Source organism: Emys orbicularis, chromosome 13 (genome assembly GCF_028017835.1).
Source record: "Emys orbicularis isolate rEmyOrb1 chromosome 13, rEmyOrb1.hap1, whole genome shotgun sequence".
In the NCBI taxonomy this organism is placed as follows: Eukaryota; Metazoa; Chordata; order Testudines; family Emydidae; genus Emys; species Emys orbicularis.
In genome coordinates, this window is record NC_088695.1 from 42254601 (window position 1) to 42279162 (window position 24562).

Below are 24562 nucleotides of genomic sequence, written 5' to 3' on the forward strand. Positions count from 1 at the left end.
ACAATACTTTACAAAGCCTCAGAGAATAACTCGGACAAAAGACATGGGACATAACTCAAAAGTCATATTAGAAATAACACAAGCTTTCCCTTGGAATTAAGTAATGTTTAACTCAAAATATTTTATTGCTAAATTACAGGTGGGAAGCTCTACATTACTTTGGGGTTTATACTTCATATACCATGCCTCTCGTACCGCAGGGTCAGAGAGTGCTAGCAAGCAACAAGTTACATGCCAGCAATGCAGTAACTGCAGGTAAACATGAGCCATTATGCCCTCAGCCATAGTTCACAGAGCCTTAGACATTAGATCCTGCATTATTGAGAGAAGGAGTCTTGTTTAGGAGGTGGGGTTGCCCCCCTCTCTTTTTAAAAAAACAAACAAACAGGAAAAACGATCTTTATCTCCCCACAATGCCAGCAAATAAAACGTTGCTTTAACATCTCATCAAAATGTTGGTGCTTTCAACAGTATGAACTGGGTGGCAACTTTAACATCAATAACCACAACACATTGTCAATAGTGGTAGAAACAGCCTTGATGCAGAACTTGAACTCACACGCTCTGGTTCAGATGTGAGAGGGCTTCCGTCCAAGCTCAGCCACAGAGAGACACTTCCCGACTAGCTATAATATGCTTTCCTAAATTACATGGTTTGATTGATATCCTGTCACTGTTCAACATTTCCCTGCTATAAAGGATAGGAATGCTGTACAGGAGACTGTTTGTGGGTAAGAAGCCCTGCACTGATTACTCTCCGTTCATATTTGGAAAGGGATCTTCACAACCATAAGGACTATAATCTTAGTTAAATAGTAAAAGCAGTTCACAGAGGACTCCTGAGCATCTAGGACTTTTAAAGTAACAAATTACAAATCAAGGAAGCCACAGCAAACCATGAAAATTTGACAATCCAACCTTATTTCAAGAGCAGTTTCCAATGCTGTAAGTAACATTTTAATTATGCTTTATCACAACAAGATCTAGAATCACTAAATAACCATAACTCACAAAGATTCATTGTATCTATATTCTATGTGTATTATGGCTATTTCTCATTTGAATTAATTTAAGTACTTAGCAGATTTAAAAATAAAAACCACTCCGTAGATTTGAAAAAAACATTTTTTTCCCGCTGAAACTGACACTTGCATTTTTTGCTATGACAAAGCTGTGATTTTTCCAATGTTTTGCCAAGACAAACAGCCTTAAATGATAAGTAGAGATGGGCCTAAACACCCCAACATTACAGACAGGGTAAAGGGTCAGATCTCAACTTTTCAGCACAGAACCATACATAATACTAGAAAGTGGGCTTTTCAAAACATGGTATCAAAGTCCTGAAGTATCTAACTTACCACAATAGCCACTCCTTCATGCACCATTGATGGAGATGCATACAAGCTCGTTGAGTATTTTCCTACATAGAGCGTAGGCCTAGAACAACAACAAAAATTAGGAAGAAAGTTCAAAATGGCTGCTTTTATCACCCGAGTTACAAACTCAGTCAGACACTGTTTTAGAGACTCTTACATTTGAATCACTGGCATCATCAGCATTTATTTATTCCTGTACAAACACAATGTTCAGTAAATGTTAAAGAGTAAGGCGCCAATTATATAGTCCCTCCTTCTACTATCTTGCAATTTATAGAATAGCCGCTCTATTAAGTAACTGAATAGAAACACAATTTTTAATTAGAGTACTGCAAAGCACCATCAAGTCAGACTCTGAAAACAATACTAATATTTATACTCACGTCAACTTGCTCTTGGTCTCCGTTTCCTTCGGGAAAGGATACTTCCACTTAGTGATGCGTCCAACCTCCCCAGACATGAAGGTCAGGTAGCGCAGTGTTTCTATTCCCACGTTTGTGTGCATTACTTTCCGTAGTCCTTCACGCTGCCAGATGTAAAAAGCTACCACCGGGGAACCATAATTCTGAATCCACAGCACATCCCCAGACTCACTATCCACAGTCACCACCAGCCCGTCTCCGTTAGATACAAAGTGGGACATTTCTAAAACATACAAATACACAAGAGGTTATCTGGGTCTCCTGCTTATTCATGGCTATAGTAACACATACATTAGCAGTACTTGAACCTTAAATGAGCTACTAAAATCTGTTAGGGTTTGTCTACAAGAAGATGTAGTCCATGGCAAGCCAGAGTGTGAATCTACGGTGCATTCACTGCCCACTAACTGGCTGTGTGGACCCTGCTACTGCGCGCTAGTAGTGCACTTGGACATAGTGCTGTGTACATCAAAGTGCACTACGAGACTTTTAGTGCTTGGTAGCAGGATCTGCATGGCCAGTTGGTGCATAGCAAGCTACTGCGCTGTAGATTCACACGTTGGCGTGCCTCGCACTAAGTCTCTGTGTAGACAAGCCCTTAGACTGGTTCATTTTATATTGAAAAAGACTAGCCCTAGTGTGTGGCTCAAGAGTTCTCGAAATTATCCTGACGTAAATACATTCTTCTCTCTCACCAGTAGAAATAATATATTGTTTAGTTTCGCTCCTCAGCATACACTTCTAAGGACTTGCAGATCTGCCTCTTCTTTACATACAGAGTAATCATCATATAAACCACAGTATCTCCAAACACACATTACAAGACAGCACCACTCCTGTATAACTGGGAGTTCCCAGCTAGGAGGCTGAAAGTTCTTCCGTGCTCTATTTAAAATGACCAGATTCAGAATACATACAGCCCAATCCAGCAAAACAGTATGCTTGGGCAGGCCCCAGCACCTGCACACAGCCCCCCTGGAGTCAACAAGTCATCCCACTGCAGGACTGGAGCCTTAACTGGGAATTAAAGAACAAAACCATGTCATGCACATTTCTTTTTGTTTACTTCCATTAGAAGCAACTCTGACATTCAGGAATTAGGCTGAAATATTCAAGATTTACAGGGAAACCCCCGTGACATTGGGATTTAATGCTGCCTATTCCAGAGTCAAACATTTGTTTAAAAAAAAGCAGTATCAGCACTGAAAAGCCGCAGACATTTCCCAATAAGATGAACGGGAAGGTAACTGTTTCCATGTAAAGTTTGTGATTTACCGTAATTTGGGGGCACACTCCCATTGTGCAATAGTTTTGCAAGGTGAAGAAATACCCACTAGGAATCAGAACTGGAAGGTTCTTGTTTTTATTTCTAACTCACCTGATGCTCTCTTCCATACCACAGGACAAGTTTTAAATTTCAAGTGTGTTTTAAAGTTATTCTCTCTAGATCACAACCAGGCAGTGCCATTCTCCTGATCCACATGAAGCCCCACTGTTTTTAATAAACTTAGCCTCAATAGTTACCTCTTCCAAAATTTCCCCTTCCACACAATAGCTGTAAAGAATATCATCATCATCAATTCTGTGCTCAAACAGCAGGCACTGTAATTCTGGGGAGGATACACTGTATTCTTCATACATAACTACTGTCCTACTCTAATAGTCATATTCTTTTGCACTATCACACTTGTTGAGATCATCAGGTGTAAGTGCAAATCATTATCAATAGTATCAACACTAATAATATTTTGCATTTCTTTAGTGATATCCAACTGATGATGCCAAACATCAAGCTTTACAAATATGATTTAAGCTTCTCAACCTCTTTATGTAGCAGGGAATTATTATCCCATTTTACAGCTATGGAAACTGAGGCGCTGAGAGATTACGTGACTTGCCCAAGGTCACACAAGAAATCTGTGCCAGAGCAGTAGGGCCATCCTTTCCCTGATTGGACAAGTTAAAGGCTTGCCATATATGCACTCAGATTGAAGAAAAGACTCCAGGATTAAGTGGCTGAATTGAGTTTTTTCCTGGGGAGCGGGGGGGAGGGAGAGTTGGAAGGGGGGAGGAGAGAACAGAAGGGGGTAGGGCAGAGCAACTCAAAAAGATCAGTGTGTAGATACAGAGGCAGGGGGGAGGGAGGGGTTGGTTCTGCCCATTGCAGAGAAAAATGTCAGGATATTGGAGCTATCGCAAAAGTGAAAAAAATGCAAAGGACAAGATCAAAGTTCTTACTGTATTTCACATCTTCATCAGGTACAGTGGCTGCATAATCAAAGTAGGTGGCATTCCATCGGAGCTCCTTATTTTTGGTATCATACATTGTAATAGTGTATTCTGTTAAAAAATACACACTCTGTGAAAATAATCCTTTGAGACAACAGAACTAGTCACCTGTAATGCCAGACACTTCTCAGGACAACACACATCCTGCTTTTCATGTTTTTAGCCTTCTTTTAGGTTTTTTCTGGCACTCAGAGATATAGTCACACCTCATGGAACTTAAAGACAAAACTAATGTATGTTCCACTGAAATCTACTGCTCAAAAGGAAGCTCAGAAGACAAAAAGCAATAGCCAGTGCTCCAATCCATATTATCAGCTCTTTGTACTTCTTCCTCCAAGACTTCTTCTGTAGCATTCCTATCTAATTTTATCTACAACCAATCCCTCCATTTAAAAATTAGGTGCAATATGTTCTGTAACAGAATTTTTGCAATAAAGATAATTTTAAAAAATATTCTTAAAAACAGATTAATCTACAGATCTAATGGCAAATCTCTAAACACAGCCTACAGAGAGACATCCCAAATATAGGTCTTTGGTCTATTTTAATCTTCTTCACTTAGAACGGAGCATTTGTATTTTCAATATGACAGCTGCTGTCTCCATTTCCCCAACCCATTTATTCATGAAGACCAAAAGCTTCAGATGTAACCAGGGCTACAAGCTGCTAGCATGGTACATCATTGAATTAAAAGAATTTAAAAGCCACTTTGCTTGGGAGTCAGCCCCAGGAAACACTTACACAAGCACCACTATATGCAGGAACCACACATTAGTCTGTGAATGTATAAAATGGCACATTGCTATCGGAAGGCAAATAATTTTTTCTGTGTACATTATAAAGCCATCACCTCCAGAAGTTATTCTAGGAGATTAAACAAACCTGAGTTTATCATCACAAGGTTATCCTTTATGGGCCTGCACTAGCTTTAAAATGAACCCAAAAAGCCAAACTTTCTTTTAAGTGGTAGAGGGAAAAGTGTCTTACCGGTTCGCCCAAGATACAGGAGGGATGTTGATGGACAAAGGCTTTCTGCAAATGAAGACGTTAAGGTTTGTTGTTTCTCCCCAGTGACAAGGTCTATCACATACCAAATATCTTGCTTCTTTCCTGAAATCACCAGTTAAATTGCATTACTGTTCAGTCTGAAAATTACTCAGATACAAAATCCAGGCTCTTAGAAAAAGCTTTTTTGATTTGAGAAGTAATTCTCTAGTGGGCCCATAGTTTGGGATTTTTTTCATGGAAAATGTTTAGAAGTTTTTTTGTTAAACAAAATAATTTCAGACAATAATCAAAACTAGAAACCAAACAACACTGTTGTCCCCTCATTTAACGTTACTGACTCCTAGCAGGTACTGGCAAGCATAGTGACAACATTTCTATGATATCCTTATAAGCACTATCACGTAAAATAAGGTTATCACATTCACAATATCCAATTGGCAAATGGTTACTGAAGAGAGTTTTGAGGTTTGAAAATCCTTATGCTAGGAGAGGAAGAAGACTGAGGTGCTGTTTGTTGTAGCACAGTATGGTGGGAAGGAATTATCAGTTTCTACACATGTAGGAACAGTAGCACAATGGAACAGACTGCCTAGGGAAGTTGTGGAAGCTCCTTTGCCGAAGGTTTTCAAAAGGAGACTGGAGCCATCTGTCTTGGATATTTTAGACATAACAAATCCTGCATCTTGGCAGAGAGTTAAACTAGATGACCACTGCGGTCCCGTCTAACCCTATGATTCTATGATTCCAAACTGATAATGGATTTTAGTCCTCATAACCCAAATATCAGAGCCATAGTCTGTAGCAGCCTAGGTTAGAAGTGTCAAATAGTTAACCTGCTTCTCCCCCCCCCCCCCCCCAAACGGTTTGTGATGTGAACTGAACTGGAGAGCTAGAAGGAAGGGAGAGAGTGCAGATTTCTTCCAGGTCTTCACAGATGTGGTGTCATCTCCAAAGATGCCAACCAGGCAGAATAACGTAAATCCCCCTAACTATTAATGAATCAGGAGATCTGGTTACAACATGGTTAAAAACTGTAGTGTAAATTCAACCTAACCATGACCATGTAACCAGGCTTCAGATTTGAACCGTCCAGGACCGTACCCCAGTTAGGTCTCGCCTACACTACAACTTAGAACCATGTTGTAACTCAATTTCCTGACTCAGTTATAGTTGTAATGTAGGCAGGGATCTTTGGCTGGCTGAGGCAAGTACATTTATAAGCATGAGAAGGTGATTAAATATACCATATAACTGAGCTAAATATGTATTTGTGTCTGAATAAAGTTAATTACATTTTCTGTAGTGGAAGTGTAACTTTTTTTTTTTTTAAGGCAATGCAATGGTTTGAGAAGCTATTCTCCTTCTAAGGGAAGGCAGTTGACTTTTTATCTTCACACGTCAGTAAGTGCTGTATTTAACAGATTCTCTATCAGAAAATATTACGAAAGGTTATAATTAACAGCCAAGGCTGAGATGACATTTTCATGCAAGAAGTCCTCTGTCTGGTTTAGGCAGTTTGTATTTGTCAGTTGCTGTTGGGTAATGTTGCAATCTTTTAAATCAGTTAACCCATGGAGAGATTAACTAGAACTTACCCATGTACAGAATCCCATCTGAACTGCGACAGGGTGATGCCTGCACCAGCTCGGGGATTGTAAATGGAAGTTTCTAGAAAAAAAAAATGAAAAAGCTCAATTAAATCATAATATTTTTACACTTTGAAATTAGTGCGATTTTCCCAGTTGTGTTCAAGGGAACAGGGAACCAATACAGCTCATGTGGGGACTCCTCACTGTTTTACTACAAATGTAACAGGAAAAGGAGGAAATATTTATAGCACAGAAGACTGGAAGCCAGGACTCCTGGGTTTTATTCCTAACTCTACCTCCGACTTGTGCAACCTTGTCCATGTCCCAACACTGTGCTTTAATTGCCCCATCTGTTAACGAGTATACATATATTTACCTGCCTTGCAGGGGTGCAACATTAGCATTTGCAAAGCTCAGCGATCTTCATACAAACCGGGTTATTAAAAAGGCAATGAATTATTATGATCGCCAAATTCTATAATGCTCTTGGGCATGTATCACGCCTACATATTCGGTGAACAACCTTCCAGGATTTTAAGAGGCCTTCATCAGGAAGAGAAAAGTGACAAACAGAAGTGTTGCACAAACACAAGAGAGGCCAGGACTTTAAACAGTGAAATTACTTCCATCTAGCTTGGAACATCTACAATGATGCATCCAATCAGAATATTTTTACCTGAGGAGATTAACAGGTGAAAGGAAACATGATGTTCAGGACTGATCGCTACCTAGATCTACCCACAAAGAGCACCAAAAATACATACACAAATTAAGGCCACGTATCTGGGTGCATTAGGAAAAAAACCTGTCAGTAAATACTTCTCTGTTCAAAAATAAAAAAAAGTTAAAGTTCTAAAAGGAAGTCATAGTGGCTGCCAGGAAAAGAAACTTGTGGGAAGCCAAACATTTTATCTGAGTTTCATCACAAAGCTGTTGCTTTACTCAAGTGTTCAGCGGACATCTGCGGGGTTGACTATTTCGATGCAAATATTTTGGAAGGGTTCACAGTTTAGCCTGCTTACTAAGTGCTATAACAGCACCTGCTATTTAAGACAGCACAGAATCCGCATTTATCCTAGTATGGGTTGGACTTCTCAATAGGACTGCTAAAAATTTTATTTTTTTCAGGCCATAACTGAGTGTGCTGTATTGGATACCTCTCCCTCCCAGGCTGCTGTGAGGATTACTTAATATCTGGAGAGTGCTAAAGAAGTGGTGTTATCATCATCATTACATTAGCAAGTACTACAAAAATATCAAAGGTGGGTCAAAGCGGTCTGCCTTTTGTTGGTATCCTCAAGCCAAAGGGGTTTTCTGAAGCTCACAAGGAAGGCTGTAAATGTTGCCTGTCCTAAACTACAGGATGACCCTCTGACCCAGCAAGCAGCGCAACTCGAATGTTGTCATTCCAGGAATTTGTATCCTAAAATTGGCACTGAACAGTGCTCACTAGCCAATGTTGTCAGGCCTTCCCAAGAAATACTTGCTTCCAGTAAATGATTCAAAATGTGGGCAGCCTGAAGAACTTTACAACGCTGCCAGGAAAGCAGATAGTTGGGAAAGTAATTTAGGGACCTACCCTTCGTGCAATCTAATTAGGGTGCATGTGCAGACAGATTAGACACTAGCAAACCAAAATATACTCACAGTTAAGCCTTCATTATTTTTGCCACCAAGTGTATATAAACTGCCATCGTTTGGGTCTGGAAGAAATGCTGGCCTAGGAGTTAAATAGTGATTATAAATAAATCGAACACATTACACTTGTCACCAAACAGAGAAGCAGCAATGGTCAGTGTGTGTGTCCTGGTAAAGACCATTTGACATTTGCTTGTTGACTTTAGAATATCTGGTTGTTCGAAACACTTATTAATTGAACATCAAAGAGAATGAATATCAGAATTGGCACAGCCTGTTAAACCTAAGCTATTCTCAATAGTGTTCCTAGTCCAACTGAAGATGGGTTGTCCAGTATGAATACAATGCAGAAGGCCTTGCAGTATAGGGATCATAGTTCAAATCTCATTTATATATAGCAGCAATAAAACCAGCAGTAAAATATACAAACAAAAGCGGCACAAAAGCCAGGGGACAAAAAAGCCTGCCCAAGCCCCACTGCCCTGGGTGTGGGGGGCCAAAGCCCAAGCACTTCAGGCCCAGGCAGGGGACCTGTAACCTGAGCCCCGCCACCCAGTGCTGAAGCCCTAAGGGGGTTGGGCTCAGACTTCGGCTCTGGTGACCCCATTAAAATGGGGTCGGGACCCACTTGGGTCCCAACCCACAGTTTGAGAACTGCTGAGATAAGGTACTTAAACTAAATGTTTTGAATCTGAACACTGTTCCCCAGCAGGTTACGCTATTTTCCAGGCTGTTCAAGTCAGTGATCCTGAAACAGGCACGGTCAACCTGCATGTGTTCCAGTCATGTGCTCCAAGCATGGTTTTTGGAGAGAAAGTCTGAAGGAAGGACATTTCATTTGAATCCTACAAACAGGGAAAGTTTTTAATCTTTAACCCCATGTCCGGTTACCTGTGGTATTTCAACAGTTCCCTATTTTAAACTAAAACCAAACTTCATGATGTCAGTGAAAATCAAACAAGCAATAGAGGGCTGAAGTAAACAGAGAAAGAGAGACTTACTCTTCCACGTGTGTTGGCACCTGGAGGACAGGATCTGCACAGACAGAACATGCAGGAGTCAATGTATAGGCAATTAAAAGTCATGAACTCACACCAAACCCAGGATTAACCATTTTGCGAGCCACGTTGGGTGTTTGAGGGAGTCATCAATAGGAATGTATAGCATCATAACATTGCACACATCTGACAATGCAAACAGGGCTTGTAATTTATTGTATACCTCTGTAAGCATCAGCAGGGCACTTTTGCTCCCTATAAAGCTATCTTTGTACTCAGTGCTATCCGCACTCCTCCACTCTCAATAGGTAACTCCCCAAACCATCAACAGGAGGGGATTCACATGAAGCAGCAGTGTCACATCATGTCATGAGTCATCTCTGTATCTTTCCTTGGCCACAAGCACACTACACTGCATGTAAAGGCACCTTTCTAGCGTGCAAAAACTACCTCTTCTAAAACAAGTTCCTTGGTGTCTGGTCCTTGGCTGCCCAGAAGGAAGCTGATCATAATTCCCAAGCAGCCACAATGACAGGCTTCCGTGATCAATTTTATTTCAACACATGTAACATTCATTAACGTTAACGGGTCATGGAGAATAGAGAGAGGAGAATATAAATCTTAATGTCTGAATGCAAAAGGGCCTGCTTAATGCCTCTTTCATCTGTATTTTATGATCACTCACTATTCTGTGTCTACGCAGACAGGCAAGCATACTTCCTTAGCGAACTTCACACTTAATTTACGATGCAACTTGTAAACTGAGGACCTGGTTCTGCTCCCATTGAAATCAACAGGAACACAGCCACTGATTTAAGCAGGAAGCAGATCAAGACTTAAACCAGAACAACCCTCTTCAACTTCCTATTCCCAGGGAAAATATATGGGATATGGAATAATTTAACAAATTAAAATGTCACTGAAAAAAACCACAGTGTCCCAAGAACCTTCCTTCACATCTGTCTGTGACAGAAAGGATCATCTGAACACTCAAGGAAAAGTGCATTTAAATGATGTTTGGGGAAGTTTCACTGGAAAAATCCATTATTCACCCCTCAGCATTGCCAGTTCTCATGATTTTATTGCAAGTCTCGCAGTATTTAGTATTTTTCTTAAAGCCCGATCCCGGATTTCCTGTGATTCCATGACAATTACAGCTTCCATTTAAAAAAGGGAATTTCTAGACCTTTTGGATGCAGAGGAAAGCTTGAAAACATGATTCCTAAAGGCTCTCACAAGTAGGCATATTAAAAAAAAAAAAGTCGAGGTTGTTTTTGTTTTTTTAATCTCCTGATTTTTTTAGGCTAACTTCATACTGTTTTGGGGCTTGAGGTCTGAATGCCTGGGGTTGACAATACTGGTACCAACATACAGAGATACCCAAGTGTGCAGCATATACTCTTGTGTGCAGCATTTGAAAGAGGACTGTGTGCACAAAGCATGCATCCTTCACCCTCATCTGTAAGAAAGCTTTTAAAATAAACAAGAAGGTTCTTGCTCCCAAAAGAAAAAAAAATTAAAATAATTCAATGAATAAAGAAAACAGATTAAAGTTGACCAAACAAGCTACTGTAAAAAGCAACTCTTATTTATCTTTTACACCAGTTCTCTCTCCACACACAGGGCCTGGTCTACACTAACCCCCAAATTCGAACTAAGGTACGCATCTTCAGCTACGTGAATAACGTAGCTGAAGTCGACATACCTTAGTTCGAACTTACCGCGGTTCAGACGCGGTCCACACGCGGCAGGCAGGCTCCCCGTTGACTCCGCGGTACTCCTCTCGCCGAGCTGGAGTACCGCAGTCGACGGCGAGCGCTTCCGGGATCGATTTATCGCGTCCAGACCAGACGCGATAAATCGAACCCGGAACTTCGATTGCCAGCCGTCGAACTACCGCGGTAGTGTAGACCTGGCCCCACACACACACAAACAAAATGATGCAAGAGGAAGGAAATAAGGGCTCAAACATTCGCTTATGAGAGACTTTGATTGGGAAGCTGGCACATGTACTAGAGATTTCAAATACACTACAGTAATAGCAGAGCTATGCAAGATAAGGGCAACAGACTCATAATTCAGGGTGCCTGTGAACACCCTGAAGTCCCTCCACTCCCCGTGTCCTGCAGCGCACACACTGCTAGATCTGAAGAACAGTAGCAGAGCTTCCCCCACACCTTCAGCCATTTCTTCCCTTCCACTAAACAGCCCCACAGAGCTGCTGAGTTCAAAATCCAACAGGATCCAGAGTTTTGTTTGCTTTTTAAATCCTAAAAGATGACTGAGTAGGTTCTTTCTTAAAGCAGACAGAGCAGTTTAATTCAAAAGCACATAAAGCTTCTGGAAGAAACCCAATTCATGGGTGTGAAGCCAGCGCTCGGTTATGCTGTTCAGCAATGTTACACTTGTAGATTAGATCGCCCAGGGAGGCCATGGCAATAAAGTGTTGATGCCCCTACACACTAGCCCAGGGGTTCTCAAACTGGGGGTCGGGACGCCTCAGGGGGTCATGAGGTTATTTACATGGGGGGGCACGAGCTGTCAGACTCTACCCCACACCCCGCTTTGCCTCCAGCATTTATAATGGCGTTAAATATATAAAAAAGTGTTTTTAATTTATAAAGGGGGGGGGTCGCACTCAGAGGCTTGTGATGTGAAAGGGGTCACCAGTACAATAGTTTGAGAACCACTGCACTAGCCTGTATATGTCATAGAAAGCAGAAACCAGGACACTATCTACTGAAATCAATCATTTACTTAAAGATGAACTATCCTAGTACACCTCTACCCCGATATAACGCTGTCCTCGGGAGCCAAAAAATCTTACCGCGTTATAGGTGAAACCGCGTTATATTGAACTTGCTTTGATCCGAACGTGCAGCCCCTCCCCCCCCCTCCCCGGAGCACTGCTTTACCGCGTTATATCCGAATTCGTGTTATATCGGGTTGCGTTATATCGAGGTAGAGGTGTAATTATGGTTGGTCGAGGCAGGACAGGGATAGGGTTTAGACAATATAATGTACTGCTATATTTGATTTGTTGTGGGCCCAAGTGCCACAGCAATGAGCCTCAAAAGCAATTACATTTCAAAGACCTCTGAAATAGAGCAGCTAAGTGATTCCTAGTTGTACTATCTCCACAGGCCTGTTGGGTTAATCAGAATAATTTTTCCACCCAGCTACATAGAAGAACAAACTGCAACAACTCATTTCCATCTGTTCAGGGGAGAAAATGGTCTGAACAAACCCAATTTTTTCAATCTTCCCTCATAGGTCATGTTTTCTAGACCTTTAATCATTTTTGTTGCTCTTCTCTGGAATTTCTCCAATTTGTCAACATCTGTCCTGAAATGTGGCGCCCAGAACTGGACACAATACTCCAGTTGAGACCTAATCAGTGCGGAGTAGAGCAGGAGAATTACTTCTTGTGTCTTATTTACAACACTCCTGCTAATACATCCCAGAATGATGTTCGCTTTTTTTGCAACAGTGTCACATTGTTAACTCATATTTAGCTTATGGTCCACTATGACCCCCAGATCCCTTTCTGCAGTACTCCTTCCTAGGCAGTCATTTCCTATTTTGTATGTATGCAACTGATTGATCCTTCCTAAATGGAGTACTTTGCATTTGTACTTATTGAATTTCATCGTATTTACTTCAGACCATTTCTCCAGTTTGTCCAGATCATTTTGACATTTAATCCTATGCTCCAAAGCACTTGCAACCCTTCCAAGCTTATCATCTGCAAACTTTCCATTTAAATATCCATCTAATACAGGGGTTCCCAAACTTGGTTCACAGCTTGTTCAGGGTAAGCCCCTAGCGGGCCGTGAGACGCTTTGTTTACCTGAGCGTCTGCAGGTACGGCCGCTCGCAGCTCCCAGTGGCCCTGGTTCGCCGTTCCTGGCTAATGGGAGCTGTGGGAAGCTGATTTCCAAATCATCTCCTCACTGAAGATGCGTAGCAAAGAAAAAGCATGAGATGCCTGATGTAGGGTTTGGTTCAACTCAACAATAAAAAAACCAAAGACCCCTGTGAATTAAAGAGTGATCAGAAACCATAAGTGTCCATCAGAATCCGGGTGAGACAGACTAAAGGGAGAAAGATAGGACCACTATAGGCTAAGGTATTTATAGTCACAATGACCTCACAGGAAGGGGAAAAAATTGTTATTTGGTGATACGAGAGCATCATAAATCAGCAGTAAATGGCAAATGCTTCTGTTAAGTCAAACTTTAATTCAAATGTTACAAGCACTGCTTGAGGCACACACCAAGTGACTTTGCAAGTTCTTGATGAACTGATTATGTACAGAAATTTCTGATGTGGGAAGACATAAGCTGCCTTTGGTAATTTCAAAGATTTATATTGTCAGTCTATCTTCAGCAACAGTACTTGAGCAATGCTGCCAAAAGCCCTATCTATGATCATCGCTTCCTCAAGTGATCGCTCATGATGATAAACCTGTACACTTTGGTTTTGAAATGGTATATTTGTTTTTTGGGTTTTTATTAAACTCAGTACAACATTACACATTTTAAAAATCACTTACTCCCTAGTCTAGACAAGTTCTTAGGTGACTATTTCTTGCCTCAACTCTTCCTTTAAACTTTTCAGACATTTTTAGTCTAAGGGTCTCTTATTTATATGAACGTGAGAAGTAAGCCCATTGACAAACATGGTGTATAACTAGTGAGATCTGAATCAAGTTTCAACTTTTCTATTACACTATTTACTGACATACTATAGCATACACTCAAAGCTAATTCCAAATGTCACCTTTAATTTAAAGGCTGCTCTCATCTTCTTACTGCCGAAATCCACCATTATGTGTTACTTTACAACTTGCTTCTAAACAGAACTGGAAAGGATGTGGTGCTTTTTCTTCATATAGATTAGTACTTCAGGTTTTTCAACTAATGTATGAGAAAAGGCTTTAAGTGATCTGAACAACTGCAGGAATGGTCAGAAGGTTAGATTCTAGTGTGTGTGTGTGTGTGTGTGTGTGTGTGTGTGTGTGTGTGTGTCTTGTCCACAACCTTAGGCAAAGAGAGTTTTAGCTCTCCTCTCCCTGCAACAAAAATTAGAATTCAATTACAAACAGCCTAAGTTCCATAAAGCATTTGTGGACTAAAAGACCTTGAGTTCAACTCATCTTTTAATGCTGGAGAACCTACTCAAGAGGCATGCGCTTCAAGACTCAGCTCAAAGTAAAGCTCCCCTCCCCCTTTCCTACTACCTAAGGGCTCTTAACCCAAGAATATGCTGCGATTTTATCTACCAACTAGAACTAAGCAATATAAGAGACAGGAACACACACACGTTCCTATCTCTTATGCTCTCTCTTATACACACACACACACACACACACCTTAAACTCAGAGCTTTCTGAAGCTGTTAGAGAAGAGTGTCAATCATGACAATTTCATCAACCAATAGTACTCCCTTCAAGAGACTGAAGTCTCAACACCAGAAATCCAATTAATGTCATCTCTCCTTCCTCAATCAATCTTTCCTGTAGCATTGTTGCATGTCCCCAAATATGGAAAGAAAGTCTTGTAATGCTATGAAAATAATGAGCTCCACTGTGATGTAAAAAGTACTTTCTCCAGGATTTCAGGTAGATCCTTATAAAGATATCACCAGGACTGTGAGAAAGTTCTTAAAACTTTCTTTCCTGGCATCATGATTTCAAGCTCAAGCTCAAAGAAAGGGAAATAGTGATTCCTTAGAGGTGAGAATTCCAGCTTTTACTTACCCCCCTCAATGATGGTAATTTGATTTAGTAAAGAGTCAAAATTAGCAAGGCGGGTGGACTAGATTAAGATGTTATACTTAAGGGGCATGAAATTTTGTAGTACTTACTGCACAAAAAACAAAACCAAACACCAATCCCTCCTAGAACATTGCCTAAATGTCCCATATGAACCATAAGAAACAGCTGCCTATATATCAAAAATACATTTTCACTCCAGAGCCTGCTTGCAGCAGAGCATAACCTGATTGAGGAAAATCTTTTCTGTTCCTTTACCCATAATACAGTCTATCCAGAAAGACTGGTTGTGCACATCCACTTGTCTCAATTCATCCATTGAAACAAATTTTCTGATTTCCTGAACACTTACATTATCTTTAACTAAAGTTTAAATGCCCTTGTGAAACTTCCTTCACGTGACAGAGGGTGAACTTTTTCTTATTCTCTGTCATGTGGTTTGGGACACACTACAACTTTATTTCAAAGTTTAATTTGAAATAAGAAGTTACTTTGGGATAAAAAAAGAATCTTGTGAATCCAAGTTCATTGATATCATCTTCTGGCAGCTCCAATGTTAGCACAAGCAGACTAGTAAAATAAAGACGACTATCCTACTAGAACTGATGTCAAGCTTTTTCTACCTAATGGGCTAAAATGAAGAAGACCCTTGTCATAGTTACTAGGCTCTTTGAGTGCAGCCCTCAGGTCTTGGGCCTCGAGCCATCACTTCTCTCTTGGGGTGGAATCACGTAATTCTTCCACTCTCAGACCAGACCCTGGGCTGCAGTTCCTTGTGATCAACCGTGATTACCTCTGCAGGCCTGACTTATCTTCATGCCTACAGTTCTGTTTCCTCTGGGAACAATGACAGCAGTAACCAGTGACTAGACAGCTTCCTTAAAGAAACATATTATTTATTTAGAACCGAAGTATTGAAGAGAAAACGGATCTTAAAACAATAAGCCCGTCTAGATGCATGCCTGCTTCTGCCTGAGGCTCACCATTCCCCGAATCTAGGAATGATCCAGCTCCTTCAAACTCCAGCCTCTCTCTCTGTCAGCCTTTCTCCCTGGACAGCAGCTGACAACTCTCCCCCCCAGCCAAGTCTTTTTAACGGTTCAGTGTCCTTTTGATCACTAGGCTCCCAGCCTGGCAAAGCTATCTCACTTCAAGCTGGAGCCTGGAAGTATGCCCTTGTCCTGTAATTGCTCCCCATATTTGTTGGGAGGTTTGCTTATCTACATCTATTGTGCTGCTTTCCTGCTTGTTTTTTGCACTGTGCCCCTATTACACTAGATCAAAACATTCATATAATTCAATATATAACAACTTAACTTCACTGACCATTACATCACATTATTGCATCTCACTATTCCTAGATTATTAAACACAGCAGCTGCACGCCTGCCACAGTCCTGTCAAAGCCCTCAAAAGTACAGCTAACTCAGAGTTGAGAGATGAAAAAAACGATTGGCAGGGTCATTCAGTGCATACCCCTGATGATGCAGGAGTAGAAAATAATTTATTTCTTGAGATTTAACCAGTTTCCATTTTTGCAACTCTTTTAAAAAAAGATCTGTACTATTACAAAACCATCGGCTGGAAAAATAAAGGGTTAGAAAATAAGAGGTTGCTTCTAGATTCTCTCTGAGGGCCCACTTACAAGAACAGAGTCAAGGGGCCCATTTACATAATGATGGTCCATGGTTTTACCTCATGAATGGGGTCCAGTTATATCTCATTGGCAACAACATTATAACCAGGCAGCAGTCAGATGCCCTGACCCAGTTCTGCTTGTATTGTACTGTAGATGGACCCTACTAATGACAGACTAAATTAGTCTAGAATAATTCTAAACAGTATTTTGAAGGCACAGCCTGGAATTTAAGTAAAAAAAAAAAAACCCTGCCATATTTGTAGTATTTGAGAATAATTCCTAGGAAATGGCATAATCCTAAAAGCTGTATACAAACATCTATCGCTTTAAATTCTCTCTCTCTGCCTCATAAAAAAAGTGAGATAAGGAGAGATTTGCCCTTTGACAGTTCTTTTTAAATGCATGAGATATCACTTCCGATTTCCATCATTTTAACGTGCCTCTAGGTTGAACAGAAACACATGAAAACAATGACTAAAAAAGGAGAAGTGGCAGATTCTGAAACAACAACTGAACTAGTTGCTGCCACAGTGGAATGAACTGGAAAAAACGGTTTCTGAGCTAGGGTCTCATCAGAAGATGTGGGCTAATGGACTGGGCTAAAAAGTGTGTGTCATCCCAGCTAAGTGTTGCAACTTCTTTCGAAAAGATTAGAGACACTGACTCACAATCCTCTGGAATTTGCTAAGGACAGAGGAGTTGATCGCTTTCATGGATTTAACAGTTTCTCTCTCTAAAGTCCCTATGGATTTTAATCTTTGGATCTGCAATTCTGTACCAAACAATCCTCCAAGGCTGGGAATTATTATTATTTATTTTACAGTAGGATCTATAGATCCCAATCTGAATCCACTAGCAGTGCTTGAAATATAAATTATAAAAAGGGCCCAAACCTGCAACTTCTATTCATGAATCCTTAACTTCAGTGGGCTAGTCATGTCAGTAAGGCTTTGGAGGGTCAAGATCCTTTTTATAATTTATATTGACAACTGTTACTAGGCCCAACATTGTGCAGAAAAGAACATACAGTCCCTGCCCCAAAAAGCTTACACTCCAAATTAGACAATACACTCTAGACTAGGCTAGGGGAGGCAGACTGTGACTCTAGAGACCTGGCTCCATTTCTAGCCCTGCCACTGATCTGCTGGGTGACCTTGGGCAAGTTACTTCACCACCCTGTACCTCTATCAGGCAGGTGGGGCTGGTCAGCTCTGGCAAGCTGTCCACCCAGGAGACAGAAAACTCCAATTTCAAACCAAGAACATCTGGCCTGGCTGGCTGATTTGTAACAGTTGTGCCAATCACACATACTCTAAGAGTCTTCACACTGACTCTGACTAGTGGGACAAGGCAAAGGCAAAGCAAGCAAGCAACCAACCTACACTGGCAATAGATATAGCCTCAAACCTGTGCATGTTGTATATTCCTTTGGAAAACACTTCATGGAAGAAGTGGATTTTAGGTAGGTAGGGAAAATGAAGAGAAGGATCATTTGGGGCAAAAGGGCAAGGAGACTGTTCCAACCAGGACAGCGACAAAGGATGCAAAGAAATAAACTGGAGAAGGACAAAGACAAAATATACCCAAAATAGCACCCTGAAACACTTCATACTTAAATTCTTCACTGTTCAAGATGCTGCTTATTAACATAAAGTCACATGTTAACAGACTACCCAGAGCGCTTTTTGGGGAGACAGGGGGGACAGTACTTCTTACGAAACACCTTCTGAACAAAGACCACTGACATAAGACTTTTTAAAATACAGACCATTACATTGATGACATTCAGGGGAGAACCCTTCTTCAGATCCGATCTTGCCAATTGGCTCTGGGCCGCCTACTGTAATGCTCTCAGATTTCTCATCTGCACTTTTTCTCCAGCTCAGTCTTCCCTGCTCTGAGAGATTTCCTTTCCCCCATTGTGACACAGATTATAGTTTTGTGACCAAAGCAGGAGGCTGCCCAATAAGTCACTCGTAGGCTCATTACTGGTTGCTTGCTGGTAACTGATTCCATCTTCTTCTATAGAAAGAATACTGCATAGTTGTCAGATATGTTTAGCCAAGAGCACATAAGAATAGAGTCTGAACTGCTGCACCCTAGCCTTGCAACACAAACTAAGGAGGTGACACAGAAGCAGCATCAGCAGCAATGCCATCTCTAACTGCAGAGCCCCACCATTTTAAAAGAAAGAAGATGACCTTTCAATCCAGAGGGTTTTATTGATTAGTCCCTTAAGACATTGTAGATACAGATTCCAATCAGAAGGGTGAATGTTCACATTTTATGAGCAATAATGGTATGAAAAAGCTAAAGCGGAAAGAGCTGCAACTCTTTCAAGCTAACATGGAGACTGCTCAACAGTTTGTGAAAAGTGCAACTTTACATTGCCTGAATTTTGCCCTAATCGTAGCTTTGTTTAAATGATCGTTGTCTGGTGCAGTGGCCTGATGATACCCAAGTTGGATTCTCAGTCTCTGGATTCCACAGACAGGCTGTCAGTGCTGAGGAAGCTTGCTTAGCGTTTTGACAATGGTGAAAGGAGAAGGTAAGGGAGTGCGTCACCGCTCAGAACTAACCACTCCTTTTGTTGATCAGAGATGGCATTTCAGAGACTTGTTCAGAAATGGTGTCCACACGCTGGAGCCTCAAAATGCTACGGCTAGACTGTTTGGGGCTCCAGCAGGGACAAAGGCTCTTCCAGAATGGGACTACCATTTTTTTTTCTAACAACTCTAGGACCATCTTTGTGAAGTACATATGATGATGAAACATCAGTTACATGGCCAGTCACTGAGGGCCCAATCCTGCAAAGTGCTGAGCCCCAATTCCCATTGACACCATTGGAACCTGAAGGTACTCAGCACCTTGCAGTAACTGAGCCCACAGTTCACACTGCGGGTAACTGTATAATGTGTTCTTTCCTTTCTATATTACCTCGCTCACTGTTTACTGACAGTTGATTTGTGCTGCACATGGGGAGAAGAGAGCAGGAGCATTCAAATCATCTTTCTTGGCAGCACTAGATGAGGGCAGGAAACTCAAACAGGTTATTGTGGTGATAAGAGGCACTAGTTCATTTACTTTGCATTCCTGTAATAGGTTTTAGTGCTAATCAGGACAAACTGTAACTGGAAAGATGTTCGTGTTTGTTTAAGCACTACTAGAATGTGAATAACCCCCCTTCCTGATACTGAGTTTTAGCACAAGACGACACATGGCTGTTTTGTTTTTAACAAGAAGGTACTATACCAGTTGGTCGTGCTAAACACCTAACTTCTTAAGTGTAATAACAAAACCTTAGGTCACTGATAAGTGATTTCACTGTGCTGTAGGTGACCTCGAGAGTATCTCAAGTCATGTGAACAACAACATATGCTTAATTTTCCGATATCTAGGGTACAAAGCAGCTGTCCGAGAACCCAGGCAGTGTGTGCAATTTCGAAGTTTCACAAAAAGTTTTGTATGCGTTACAAACTTATAGTTAACAGAGACAGACAGCACAACATATAGTAAACATACCAAATTCAGTACTAATACTACAGCTCTTCTGGTATTGAACCCAGCATTAGAGCAGGATGGTAGGTGATTAGCCAACTCGGATGTTGGGCTCCCAGTACTGCAGCTGTCACACATCTTTAATGTGGGCTTTTCACCAACCTGGTAGCAACCAACGGAAGTTTCAGAAATGCCAATTTCAGTTAAAAATCTAATTTCCAAATTCAATTACCAGGTCATACATGTAGTTCCTTGCCCGTTGAGATTTCATAAGTTTCACTAAGCTAACCCAGAAGGATGCAGCTTGTTTTTAAATGAATTCCAATGCTAGTGACTATTACCATATATTTGTGCATTGAGGTTTGTGGTTTTCATTGTTGTATAGAACCAAACTAGTGGGTGATAAGCACTTCACAAAACACTAGTTGGGTGTACTGCACACAGATAAGGATCCAGAATATTAAGCAGTCAACAAAATAAAACTAGCACCACCAGACTGGATAATCCAGTTCTATAGGACATTAATGTACCAAAAAAACCAATGGTGTTTGGCAACTTTTTTTTTTTATAAGGAGGAGTAACTTAAACAATCTGGACTAAACTAGTGTCCTCTCTTATTTTCATTAGTTAGGTGTCCTCATCAGAGGCACCTAACCTCTTCCCCTTAATAAGACTGCTTACAAGTGAAGGCCAACTACTGCACTGAGTCTATACAAGCGAGTCTAATTCTACAGAGGATCGGGCTATACACTTGTATGCACATATGCTGTGTTGTCAGTATAGGTTAAAGTTTTTCTTAATATTAATATAGCTACAACCAACAAGGCAATAGTGAATTAAGAGAGTAGTAATTTTCATTCTTCTAATCAAGACTGCTCAGGGATAGAGGGGATCTCAGTGCAACATTTACCTGGGTGAAAATATTGGTACAGAGGGGGGGAAAATTGTGAGGATACCCATAAACTGAGATTCCCGAAATTTCTGGCTCACTAGCTTACCATTTCCTACTCTACTGTGGATAAGAGGGGTTTAAAAAGTGCTCCTTGTGCTCTTATAAAAATAACTGCTTGTTTGCTAGAACTACATTCAAACAATGAACAGTCTCATAAGGACAGAAGAACTGGTTTGGACCACAGAGATCAGACTAGCACAGTCCTTCGCCACCAATTCAGCCTGCTGACTGAAAAGGCAACTGGTTTACAAACACTGAGTAGAATGATGCAATCACTGTGACATTTCATTTAGCTGCTTTCTAATGGATTTCCAAAAGGTGAGGAGAAAGGGCTACATCTCAAATATATCTTTCATGTGTAATCAACCACCAGAGTCCAACCACAACCATTTTATTTTGTAGTAAATGCCATGTTTTCACAAAGAAAAAACGGATCAAAAGCTATTCTTATAAGAGCCTCTTTCTTATTATTTTATGTATTAAGTTATAAAAGTGTGCAGTCCCTAGCACACAACTTGTTCAACGTCTAATGCTGGGTTCAACGTCAACAATGACAGACCTGAACCATTAAACTTATGATATCCCTAATGCCATTTCCCTCAGGCACACAGCAGAGACCAGAGATGACCTTTATACCCTGCCCTTTAGGTCAATAGACTTAGCCTTTATTGTACCAGTGGGAGAAGCATATTCCAGGGTTAAGAGCCTTCCACTACAAATCTTTTGCCTCCAGTTCCCATGGTATCAGCAGAAGAACCCCAGGGAACCTCTATTCTAATCAGAGGCTTATAAGGCACCCATCATGCCATGGTATTTGGGTGCCTACTCAAGATTCTTATACCATGACTCAGTTGCCATGGTGGCACATACAGAGAGTGACTCTCTTTCAAGTAATCAGAAGCCTATCTGTGTACAGTTTTATAAATCAGACTCGACACTTTCAATCACATTTGGAAGCAACCATAGAGCTATTGCAGTATTCAGAGAATTAGTGCAACTGCTATGCTCCCCCACAGCTGGATGGGGGGAAAGCTATGTCCCGTAGTAGTGCTTTGTGTAATCCAATCTGGAAGGGACAAAGGTACTAAAAAATCCTTGCAGATCCACATTAAAAAAAATGGTCACTATCACTTTACCCAGTGCAGAAGAATCAACTTTAAAAGGGAACATTATGTCCAAAGGCAAATAAAGCTGTACAAATATTGCTAATGTGCAGGCCTGAACTAAGATGTTTGGTACAGTAATCATATCTATAACCTCTGCCTAAATGTTCTGAAACATTAAAAGAAAAAATCAGATCTAAAAAAAATCCAAATGTGAAAATATACAGATCAACATGATTACTGTAATGCTGCAGTTAGATATCAAGTCATGTCCAGAAGGAGAACAGCAGAGCTAAGGAATATGTCTTTCAGTATCTACATCTGTTTCAAAGATTTTTTTTGGCTTCTGCACCCCTATGTTCATCCTTTACAAAACCATGATAAATTTTGTACAAAGTATGTCTTGTGAGGAAGTATTTAAAAACTCATAATCAGCTGAACATTACTGTCCTGGTAAAATATGTGTATCAGCATTGTATGTAAAGTTATATAGAGTTATTGAAGTTACTGCACAGAAGACAGGAGGACACCTCGTACTCACCTTCTTTTAAAGCCCACTTGATTGATCCTGTCCTTTTGCTGACAGCATGCAAACTTCCATCAAGGGTTGAAACAAACAACAGCGTTTCTGGCACAGTCACCGAGCTAGTGCTTCCATAGCACTGAAAAAGAAGAGCCCATAAATTTACAGTATAATTTGTTTACAATCTGTTACTTTTAATTATTTTATGCTGCAAAAAGTCAAGATTCTTTGGTTTTGCATGTAAGGATTAGTCTGCTTTCTGCAAGACAAACTGTTTTACCAAATCCCTGCTAGGCAGCTGTGTATAGTAGAGATGAATGAATGTCACTCAGGGGCACCCAGTAAACCTGAAGGACAGAGGAAATGACACTGCCAGACAGAAAATTGAGGAATGGCTAGCACCAATCAGGAGATAAACTAAAGTATCTAAAATCTGAGCACTCATTTAGACCCCAGCATATCTCTTGGCTATTCCTGCTCCCACAGCTCAGCCCTCCTGCTGTATCATCACTGCAAAAACAAGCTGTGTTAGACACTTGGGGTGAAATCCTGGCCCTGTTAAATTCAATGGAAGTTTTACCATTAACTTTACCCTTAGTGTCAAGCCTTCTTTCCTACATGGGGTACTATACTCTGCTATTCCTTTTGATACCAGTGGAGAAATCATTCTCAACACTGGTTTGCATAGGCGGGAGAACTGTTTACTACTTGTCATTTTCATAGCACAGACAGTCTTTGAGTCTACCTATTATATACATGTAATTCTATCATAAGGCATCCCAAAACTATGTAAAAAGATAACTAGAACAATGAGGTTGGGTCAAAGATGCAAGCAGACTAAACCAGAAACTTAATTGAGTCACGCCTCTCTCTCTACATGGTACAAAATGAACCAATATATACCAACAGCCTCAACACATACATTTTGTTACAAGCCTTCAGTTATCACTCAAATAACTTCCTTGTTTGTAAACTGTATTTGTATTGCTCATCAGCCTGCCATCTGCCTTGTCTGGGAAGTTTCAGAACTATATTTAAATCTCAAGCTACTATTGTTGGTAAGGTGAAACTATGTGCATTGATAACCCAATGACTGAAATTTTAAAAATAATTTTTAGATAAATTCAAAGAGTTTTAGCCATATTAGAATTTGTGAAGGACAAAACATGAAGTTGCCAAGCTCAAAAGCTTTGGCTCACCTGTGGCTCTCTCCTTGGAAAATTATGGATGTTTTCAGAACAGATCAATTCTGCAGTAATATCCCCTAGTTCTTTTCCCATTATATAGCAGTATATTATAAAGTAATACTTAACTAACTCCTAGGCACCATGCACTGACATAGTAATATGGCGAGCATGCATGTTGCATTACAGCAATAATGAATATTTATGGAACAGCTTGATTTAAACACAGAAAACAGTTAAAAGTACAAATCAACAACAGTACTGAAAACAGGGATCGGAGATAAACTGCTGTAGGTGCAGAGGAAGGAAAAATATTTTAGTGCTTAAATATAGTTACAAACTCAGTCAAATAATAAAAGCTACAAGGCCTAATGTTTAGACAAAGGACATTTCCAGTTAAATAAAATATTTATACACTGTATTATAGACCAAACTATGTAATACTTGTTCAACAAGGGGCACTTAATAGCAGCCTCTCTCATGCTGATCTGTAGTGCATAAGGCAAATTATGTCAGTAATCAATGTTCAGTTTAAAAGCATCTTTCCACACAAATAAAATCAACTGC

At 40.5% G+C, this 24562-nt stretch overlaps 1 protein-coding gene across 1 annotated transcript in view; it reads right to left on the reverse strand.

Moving 5' to 3' along the window:
• Window positions 1–24091, reverse strand: part of ERN1 (endoplasmic reticulum to nucleus signaling 1) — a 36687-nt gene extending 12596 nt beyond the window's left edge. The window contains exons 1-9 of the mRNA XM_065415329.1: window positions 24011–24091; window positions 22830–22950; window positions 9324–9357; window positions 8332–8404; window positions 6691–6763; window positions 5075–5197; window positions 4037–4138; window positions 1760–2021; window positions 1359–1437 (exon numbers count right to left, since the gene is read on the reverse strand). Coding sequence (XP_065271401.1) covers window positions 1359–1437; window positions 1760–2021; window positions 4037–4138; window positions 5075–5197; window positions 6691–6763; window positions 8332–8404; window positions 9324–9357; window positions 22830–22950; window positions 24011–24091 — 948 coding nt within the window. The remainder of the gene's footprint in view (window positions 1–1358; window positions 1438–1759; window positions 2022–4036; window positions 4139–5074; window positions 5198–6690; window positions 6764–8331; window positions 8405–9323; window positions 9358–22829; window positions 22951–24010) is intronic.
• Between the last annotated feature and the right edge of the window lie 471 nt (window positions 24092–24562).